Raw genomic sequence first — 10,510 nt, 5'->3', positions numbered from 1 at the left:
AGAAGGGTGATTCGGTAATGCCTGCATCTTTCAAACCAGGCGTTCGAGCGTCCGCAGTGATTTACGCGCGGCCTAACTAAAGGACGACTTCATTGCCTGCAATGCGGGCTCTAGGTTGTGGTTCCGTCATTCACAATTTCTACATATTTCGTGCGAGGATGTGTCTCCGAAATGCGGTCACACCCATCGGGCACGCAAGCTTTGTGGATCTCTGCAGCTCCTCGAGCCATTTGTTCATTTTCTCTTAGAAGGTTATTCACAGCTACTTCGGTAGTCATATTGATTGTCAGAGTGTGCGGATATTTCTTTCAAAATTCATTTCGTTTAAGGCTATTCCATCAGCCGTATCCGCACAGTGTAGCGGACATCCGAAATATTGAAACACTTATTTTGATTATTATCCATGATTCAACAAAGAAATGACCTCAAAAATCACCTAAAGACGGCCAAATTTCCATGGTTAAAGTGAATGCTAATGCAGTCTTCACCAACTAGAAAAAAAAATTGAACCAGAGAGGAAACTTAAACATTGAGCCTACAATGGACAAAAACATTTCGCAATGGAACCGCCCATTCAGAAAACGTATTTACCGTCCGTCTTCAAGAAACCTGAACAAAAATAGCAACTAGGCGTATACCTTTAAGACAAATAGTGATTTAAGGAGTCAGATTGAGATACGCCAGCAATACCGCAATGAATTCGGTGGTCTTTTGCCGACGCAGAAATACTCAATAATGCTATGCTAGTCAAAGTGTCTATTTGATAGGGGGAATAAGTTTTGCTTTTGCCTCCCCGAAAATTCATTGCAACATATTTTATTATAAACCAAAGGAAGATGGCTTCAAACGCTTTACCATCTGACAACCTCCTCTAACTTAATTATTTCACCCGCCCTTGCTTTTCTGTTTTTGAACATCTCAACTTTTCCCACCAGGTTTTGTCAGCTCTTTCGTCCACACATGCACGGTTGTAGCATCACCAGCAAACGGCACTGCCAAGGCGGGTACAATTGGTTGAATGAAAGACAGTCTTGGCCGAGTGACAGGATGGAAATGTCCATTAGTGCGTCACTTAGTTGAGACAATTAAATCAAGGATGTTTATGAAGAAGAATTTTACCTTGTTTGTGTGCGGCCAGGACAATCAGCGTCACTCCCCAATTTCACTGCTTTACAGCGAGCGCATGACTTGTAGTGGTGCATGCAACGACGGCACTGTTTACCTTATCCCAATTTGAGTGCGGAATATTCGCAGTCGTCACAGCGCCGAGTGTGATCCCAGGTGCGGAAAGCGCCAGCTTGAACTTAACTTGCAAGCCTCCGAAGCGCTGCCACTGGGTATGACATGTTGGCCCGCAAAAGTTTGACCTTAGGTTCACGCCCTTTGCCACGAAATTCCCTCATATACCGATTAACCACACTTATGAAATGTGATTCAGGAGGTCACGCTATCGCAGGATGTGAGAGTGCAGCGGTCATAATGACGAAGTGGTCCCCTCCTGCTAAATAGCATATTATTATAGCACAACCCTCTCTATTTTGTCCACAATTTCTTTTGCCGTTGTCTTCGTTTGTATTCATCAAAACGACTGATAAAACACTCAGCCCTGGAAGGCTTATTCGGTGCACCAAGTAAAGTTTAATTCACTAAACACACAAAATGATTCTGCAAAACGGAGATTTTTGGGTGCTTGTGGATGCTTGTCTGTAATCTTCAGTCTCTAAAATGACCTAATATCACACGAATTCACATAGCCCCGATTATTCTCACAGATGTTGCCGTATTAGCTCGCTTATCTGATGGCCGTCCCGATACAAGGCCTCTCAAGGCAATGCCTTCTTGACATTCCGATTCCTCTTCTATAAGTTTGTGTGATAGTGATTTTTGGAGTAGCCTTTTGGTCTGTTTTCTAGATGCCTGCAAGTGCTTCGGTGATTGCAACGATTGTGTTTAAGAAAATTTGAACCTGGAGCCAGTATGCAAGCATCTATCGAAACAGCCATATTACGATTTTGAGACTCATTTATCTTCTGTCAAAGGCGAAAACTACTTTCACGTCTTACGCGTTCAATGAAACAACAAAATTGTATCCAAATATACGACCAGTTTCATTAGAAGCAAGATTGACGTCAGAATAAATAATAGAATCGCATACAAAAATGATTTAAAGATGGAAAATCTTCAGCACTTGTAGCCGTTGAGAAATGGAGACTAAGGCAACTTGTCCAGTTTCTAAACTTTTAAATGGAATGCTCTTCATAAACTTTTTTTCAATGCGATTACCTCAGACGTTCGCGTGGGAAAGTGTGCGGCAGTTGAAGCACCGCCTAGTGCGAATGCTTACATCCACTCAAGACATCAAGCTTGCACGCGGGTGCGCTGTGCCCGATCAGTCATGCTCCGGAGTAGCGTCTGTGTCGGAACTTGACACACACACGCAAACTCACGTTCAAGTAAAATGGAATACGGCCGGAAGGAGACAAGGGCATGCGCGAACCTGCACCACCGACAGGTCTCGGTATTCCTGCGCGTGTCAGTGCCGGTGCGCCTACAAACTTGGAGGTTTGCTTGCTTTTAATCTTGGTGCTCGCTTTGCGCTACACTGCCTCATAACTATCCATCATTTCGGTAACGTTTGAAACAGATTAAATATATTCTAGTTAGGCCGTGGGGACCAGTTCAGCCAGGATATTTAAATGATTTCTGCATAAAACTAATGGACCATAATTTCAACTGCACGAGTGCTCTCTACATTTGACCTCATAGTAAGATCACATTCGATTGCAGACTTCCCAATCAAATCTTTTGTGGACGATTTACTCATCATGTTTGAGTTTATTGCGAACCAAAATCGAAAACTTTGATGTTTTCTTTCGTTTCTAGATTACAGTATGCTTTTGCATTTGAGTAAACTTGGGGTTTGTAAGTTAGCTTTTTCTACAATAAAAGAATACTTAAATTAAATATTTACAGAGCAGACATTTGTTTTGAATGCGCTTCGGAGTATGCTTACGCACTTAGAGCATTGTTTTTAGCTAGTAAGAAATTCTTGACAATACTTTGAGGATAGAAGCCACTTTCCAAATTATTTCCAAGTACTATTTCGGGTGCAGTCCCACAGTCCTAATGGTGGCGCACATTCTTGGTGAATTAAATGGTAACTGCCACTAAAAATGGGGACATTAATTCGTCACATTTTAAGGAAATTACAGTTTTTTTGGTTCTGTATGTGCGCAATAGTCTAATCACAGTGAGTAGCTACCACTAGTTCTGCTTTACTTAAAGCCTATTTCCCATTTGGAGTGCTGTAGTCTTCATTGATTTGCCTTCTAGTGATCAAGTCCTAAGCATTGAACGTCTCTTTAATCGCCACCTCCTCTTGAAATATGACTAAATCACGGCATGTTACAACAGGATAGAGGTATTCGACTCATGCACAGCCAGAAGAAGCACACCTTTTTGCACATAAACCGCCGAAAATTTGGTCTAATCCTCATCTTTTGCCTTAGCGAAATGTTCTAATTTTTTAACAGCGTATGCGGACGGTTTAAAAAAGAGATGAGATGAATGAAGGGTTTGCGCTTTTAGAATAAATTTTAAATGAAATTACGATGTAAATAGTTAGGTAATCAATGAGCATTTGAAGAGGGAGCCTTGGACAATAACTTTTACATATGATTAACACAGCATATTACTGGAGTCGATAACCTCACTAATTACAAATACGTCCAACCATTTGATCCCAGCCATCTTTGATGAACAACTAAAACAAATAATACGCATCTTCGCCGTTGAGACCCGCTGAAGAATATTTTGAGGTGCCACGCACCCGCATTGCCTAGTGACTAAGGTGGTTTATTCAGAAGCCTCCGGAATTTAGGACGTCCGTGTAAAATGCCTTAGCAATTAGAGGTTGTGTTTTGACTAGGAAATTTGGGATCAGGATGTTTCACTACACTAGCAGCATTTCATGGCTATTATTGGAAACGGGAAAGTCGAAGACGTAGCTGTCGCGTCAGCGGTACCTGGGCTTGACACCCTCTGGTTAGTTAATCACGCGTGATCCATAAAAACCGCAGAGTAAGGAGTGGAGAGGAAAGTGGGCAGGTCATGATGTATCACTGCTCTGCCCCACCCTGCTTGGCAAGACGACCTGAGAGAAGGCGTTTTCCGATGCCTGCGATGGGTCATACCGCTCACATGTCATCAGCCGCGTGACTCATCTCCAAGGCAGCGCCACGATAGTCTGCAAAACGCCATAGCCCGCCTTCATCGAAAAGGCTTCTCATCGTAAAGAGCCTAGGAGCAGTCATTCCCTTTTATTGCCACCACTTAGTGTGAATGATAACAAGATCATCAAAGTATATCGTTGACGAAATGCAGCAAACACAGAAGATACTATGATAGCTAGAGTAGCTGTTTTTCTACAAACATTTCTGATCTTGTGGATCTAAAATAAATTTATAAACTATTTACAGCCAGAATGATGAGCCGTAATTTAAGAACTACGTGCGTGTGCGCCCAAAATTCGTTATTTTAAACAACACCGCTCCAGAGGACAAATAGAAACACCCCGAGCAATAAAAATAGTAAAGAAGGACATGCGTCGCAGTTGCAAATAAATTCCGATATTTTCGTAAGAAAGTTTACTTTCTTGTATCAGAATCAGGAGCAAATGATCCGAAGCCAGATTAAGGCATTCAACTAAGAGAAGCCTTTAATCTGAAACACTCAAAACTTCTAGTTTCCAAAACACTGTGAAGCCACACAGTAACAAATTTATTCTCAAAGGTTATTTTTTAAGGCAAATACGGCATAAATAAGTTTAATCGGGTTCAAATGTCATCCGGATTTAGTGCTGCAGATTGTAAATACAATTTAGAGCCAGTTGCTGTCAAAACGTTTTAAGTGCGAGGACTTAGAGGCAAACCTATTTATTATACTGCCCTAAGATCGGATAATTCACTTTCTTGTCAAAGTAGTGGGAGACAAAGACATTGCTTCTCATAATATAAAATTGGTGTCTCTGCAAGAATTCACGTATTGTTAATGCTAGAGGGGGTGAAATCAAGAGCCACTCTAAATTGCTAAAACAGAATTTTTCCAATTGGATGGGCATCGAGTAATTGGGTGCAATGTGCCTCCCCTTGAGCGGTGCTTTTTCTTAAGCGTCGAAGGCTGCACACCTGAGCGACTTTATGACGTGCAGTCATCGGTTGATCATGTTAGTCACCCCACGTGGGTCGATCGCCAAAGTGGCAATTACGGTTAGCATTTAACACAAGCCTCATAAAACAACACTACAGGTCATCCCATTAAAGGTCGGAGTGCCAAAATTTATCTCATTTAGTTGCAAAAAGCTACCTCATACGCCAACCAATCAAAGGACTCTGCGAAGTGCGAGAGGATGGAATGATGGATTCTTTAATCAAAGCTCAACTATTGCAGAGATGGAAATTTTTTGAAATTGTGAGATAATGGTAGACAAGAAATTTTGAGATAATGGTAGACAAAGAGACAGGCCGTTCAACTCACAGCAATGCTGACAACATTGATTCAAAGAGTGGTGAGTATATTCCGCGGCAAGGAGGAAGCGGAGGGGTTTTTCAATCGAGGAGTTCTGTTGCCTCAAGTGGAGCGACAGTACGTTAACTCCGTGGGCAGCTTCCTGCTCAGTCTGCGAGCGGGTGCATGTGCGACAGCCAATCAGACGGCCCGACACATCGACATGACTACCAGTGGCGGATGAGCGCTTAAGTGCGTACGTGGGTGCGTCTCTTGGTTTGCCCCGTTAGCAGCTCCCACCTTTCCCTCTCGCCCCATCCGGTGACGATTAACAGGTTCTGCTGCCGGACAATAAGCCATCAAGGGCTCCTCAGTATGATTTGTTCCAAACCACCGTTTTCTTCCCCTCATTGAATTCGGTTATTTTTCTGCTAATTTAGTAACGCTGCAGAAACATTTCTTGATTAACTATCGGATTTGCCCCATGTGTCTAAAGCATAGGTGAACAAAAAATATGAGATAATGGAGAAGTGAATTCTCTTTAGTGGCATAAAAGTGTAGCCTTACCTGGAAATTTTTCATCTGTGAAAGAACCCAAGATTATGAGCAGATTAGGGAGGAAAAAGTGATGTATCCTCCTTTTCATCTAGGAAGAAAAGTGAAAATCCAAACATTTATTTCGGTCGACTCTGATGCATTAAATAAAATAAACATAGTAATAGATTATGCAAAAAGTGCATAAAAGTAAAACAATTTTTATTTTGGGTGCAAGGGTTCTACTTGCGCCTCGACTTTCAAGCGCTTGTTTGTGATTAACATGAGTAAGGACCGCAATCATTTGGGAACTTCCTCAAGCAGCTGTTCGGGGGCTCATTCACTGGTCCCCTCTCGTTGGTTCCCTCAGTAAGTGGTCCATCGAGTGTGAAGGGCTAGTTAACTTTTCCATGTAACTGTCCTATGGTATAAAGTGGAAATATCATTGTGCGGTCGGCATCGCATCATTGCATTCGTGAATAGCAGAATGAAAGAGAAGCTTTAAAAAGTTGAGTAAAAATTTTTATTTGAGGTCGATTTTAAGATAGCTCAAAGAATGCAGCAGGACTTGAAACCATCAACTTACACATTTTTAGTCAAATCCATTAAAGTTTTTTTGCCTTTACTAATTGCCACCAAAGCTAGCCCGAAATGTGAAGGCTAGGAAGTGATTTTGATTGCCGCTGTTGTTGAATGTGGTAAAATATGTGAAGTCGATTGGCAGGGGAGAAATCACTCCCTAGACGATGTTAAGAATAGTAGGGAGTTAATCAATGCCAACGAAGATATTTATGCTGTCAAGTTGTTACAAAATTTATGTATCTAGATGGAAGAAAAGCTGTGTGTGTTGGTTACCGGGATACTAGTTTAATTTTACAAGAACTGCACAGAGTGAGCCATAGCTCGGTGCTTTGTTCCATGGACATTTCATTTCTTCACTTGTTGCCTCTCCGGTAGATGACAAATGCAGGATATGCTTGACGCACAACACCAACTCGTACCGCACTTTTCAAGATAAAAATTATGAATTTACTTCTGTATAATGTGTCAAAGCATTATGGTTTAGCGGGTATGCAAAAGCCAAATTCCTCTTATTGCATGCCAGCAACGACCACGTGTTGGTAGCAATTTTTACCAGGTAGGTGGGTGTTATAAGCATGCAGGAAGCAAGTTATTCATCTTCTGTAATTACATAAAGAACCTATAATTAGTATTCATTAAACGGACTGGAGGGTTGTTTCTAAGTGAAGTGGTGTGCTTAGGGTTCCATGTGGCCAGGGTACAGGGCATTTGCAAACGATAATTGCTACTTGTGTTCAACCTCTCGCCCCTTCAAGACTAGAAAACTTTTAGAAGCAATCATGCAACGCCTACGTTTAGAAGAAAAGTGAAGTAAAATAAGCGCAGCATAATTTGAAAAAGGGATTCAAGTCGGGGAATTTTAAGTACCTTGTCAGTTTTAAATGTCGAAATGGAATAAACACCCATAAGCTTTCAATGCAAGGGAAAAATGGAAGTTGAAAGAAGCACGTTCAAGCTTAATGAAAACCGATTAAGTCATGGTGGTTTAGGGCTGAAGATTATTGTATTAGTACACAAAAGCAACGGTTGAGTTGTTTTAAATCACAGGTGCGGGATTTAAAGTCCGATGAGTGCCGCATGTGCCTCCAGTTGCTTTAGTATTTGCATAATTCGTTTTTGGAGATAAAACGAAATAGGTTTTTTAAGAAAGATCGGTATACAATCGTGGCAAAAAATGCACACAGAAGGCACGGGCGTTCGAACGACCAGTTTAACTGCTTAACTAAGTCGCGTTTTGTAGAAATTTGTCTCTTCGGTCGAATTAACACATTATTACCCAAAGCCTCCTGCCTAGGGCGTGCATTTCATCTGCGGAAGGAATACCAGTAAACAGGGTACATACATGAGGACATTATTCACGACTTTGGTGACTGCATAAGTAATAAATAGTTGTGATAAGGTCTCCACACAATTGAGCATGTGCTCTTTTAGGCAGTTTGGTCGCTCTTGGTCCGTACTTTAAATAAACCCACGTATAAAAGTGGACAACAGTTCTGCATGCAACCAAGCCTCCTTGTCTAGCAGTTCATCGTACACTACCACAAAGTAGCACGAGTGTTTATGAAACCACGAATGGGGCCATTTCCTTACTTTTCATTGCCGCACTTCTGGCCTGATCGTAGGCATTCGACATTGATGTAAATACGCTAATTATGAGATAAGAATGAAGCAAAACTTGCCAAAGTGTATGAGTTAGTTTTCCGTAGCATATCAACCTAAAGGCAGCAAAGATCAAATCAAAGGCATTGCGAAAAGCCGGCAGCTCGCAGAGCACGCCCCTGAACAGTACTGATGATGGACACACTTTGGGAGCGTGCTATGTATCGTTACATACATTTGTGGATCCACAAGTCGAGTGCATTTTCGCGTGCTTTTGGAGCTAATTTAAGTTCACTCTAAGTACGCAATTATTTAATGGAATTACAAATAATTAGCAAGGAAATTGTTAGACCGTTTTCAACGCCAATCGCGGATTATTTGATCACTATAAACCTTTGACATATCCTTTATCTTTAAAAACAATGAAGGCATTTATTATGGTTTCACCAAGATCCCAAGAATGTAGTTCGAGAAATGTTTTTTTAGTAATTAGCTACAAAATGCACATGGTTAAAATGGATTTCTAAACAAAAGACCGAAGTTGTTGGTACATTTAAATAATAGAAACAACAGGTTAGGAGTTAGTTTTGAATGAGCTAGTTTCTTCTTAAAAGAGATTTTCTTCTCCAGACATTCACTCAAATGCAGACGGAAGCAGATCACGTGTTAGATGAAAATTGTTAAGAATTTTCATTTCAGTCGAAAACTGTGCTTCATTCACGCAGTAATTCGAGTGACACCTGATTCCAGATACCGTCCCCTAAGGTCCAAATTAATGATGGAGGTCAAGGATTTGTGCGTTTTCACTATGAACTGTGAAATGTTTTTCACCCTCTGATCTCTTCCTTGTTCTCTCAAGACGAAGGTCATTCCCACTGTAGATGCTCATGATGAGTAAAAGGCATGCAGTGTGGGCTTGGTATTCCATTATTAAAGCAACGCCAGTGTTTAAAGTGACGTATGATTGCCTTAAAAATATATTTATAGCCAATTTCCCATCACATATTAAGCCCGAGGAATAAGGAACATTCACCACCAACAAACTATAAATAAAATGAAGACAATCCACAGAGCAAGTAGTTTGATCCTGAGAATACGAGTACGTTAATGTAATATTTCCATGCTCGTAAGCCATTTGTCTCATGTTTTTTGCCACTGTTATGTCAGTAGAGGGTTGTAAAAGTTGTCGCCAAATTCGGTGCCATGCATCAGCAATATTGAACTTACAATTTGGAATATTTTATAATTCCGGGAAGTGTAAGTGGGCACCACCTCATCAGCAATTGCCCAGTTTAAATTAAATAGCGGCGTTCAAAGGATCGTTAACCTCTTTTCGTTCAGAGGGTGGCAACAAAAGTATACGGTAGAACTAGCCTGGGAAATCAAGAATAAGTGTTTTTATTGTGTTTATCACGAAATTTTTGAGCAGTGCATAAATGATTATAGTAAATTTGGACTCATGAAACCAATTTTACATTCTTCGTCCTAGAGCTTAGAAAACATATTCTTTTAAACTTACATTCAGTAATTATTGTGTCAAGAAAAATTTGCCAGAAATGTAAAGGCTCGAAAGTGAGGATGAACTTGAGCAAGCATGCAAGAGCGTATATTGAGGCAGGATGCATTCGTGCAGAGGTTGATTTATAGGGCCTACGCACTGTGCGTGTTTTAGCTGAAAAAGAGCACCTTCCGTCGGGGTGGTTGATATCGTTGAGGGGGTGGAGAGGTGAGGATAAGTGATTCTTTGGCCACGTGCTCGGAATGGAGACCTCTGTTTTTACCCATTTACCCGCCTGTACCTCTACTTTTATCTGTAGAATTCACTATTTACCATTTTCAGAGCATATCAAGAAATGTTGTGCCTCCATGGTTATAACGTTTACTAGCCGATATACTGCGATTCCAATGAAAAACCTCAAAATTTGTTTATTGACCGAAGCGTAAATGCGTCGTTTGTTTAAAAAGCACCTTCCCATTTTCTGAAGCACTTATCGCAATACTGTCTGGCATTTGCATTCCAATTTATTGATATTTATTATCTTACTTCGGGAGAAGGATTTCTACATAGGTTATCAAAGCGCAATGATAGGTATTATAATAAAATGTTCCAAAATTTTATTTGAGAATGCATGAGCCTAAATAAAGGATGATCTGTCGTTTGAGTAACATTAAACAGTCAAGAATTTTTACCCTATTTATGTTTTCGCTTTGCGATTCCCTTGACTTGTTTATTTGTCATCAATTAAATGCTCAGTAATCCCAATAGGTACTGGTATTTTCGAGGAATTTT

General features: G+C 40.7%; 1 protein-coding gene across 1 annotated transcript; it reads left to right on the top strand. All coding sequences in view use genetic code 11, as the record gives it.

The window, feature by feature from the left end:
- Positions 1 to 2,487: 2,487 nt before the first annotated feature.
- Positions 2,488 to 5,749, top strand: EGR_01654 (hypothetical protein; the record flags this gene model as incomplete). Its single annotated transcript, XM_024490903.1, has 2 exons — positions 2,488 to 2,562; positions 5,510 to 5,749. 2 exons carry the CDS (start codon positions 2,488 to 2,490, stop codon positions 5,747 to 5,749), a joined length of 315 nt encoding a protein of 104 aa, XP_024354768.1.
- Between the last annotated feature and the right edge of the window lie 4,761 nt (positions 5,750 to 10,510).

Source organism: Echinococcus granulosus (assembly GCF_000524195.1).
Source record: "Echinococcus granulosus chromosome Unknown EG_S00006, whole genome shotgun sequence".
NCBI lineage: Eukaryota > Metazoa > Platyhelminthes > Cestoda > Cyclophyllidea > Taeniidae > Echinococcus > Echinococcus granulosus.
The sequence above is the reverse complement of the archived record's forward strand: the minus strand, read 5'-3'. Positions and strand labels throughout refer to the sequence as shown.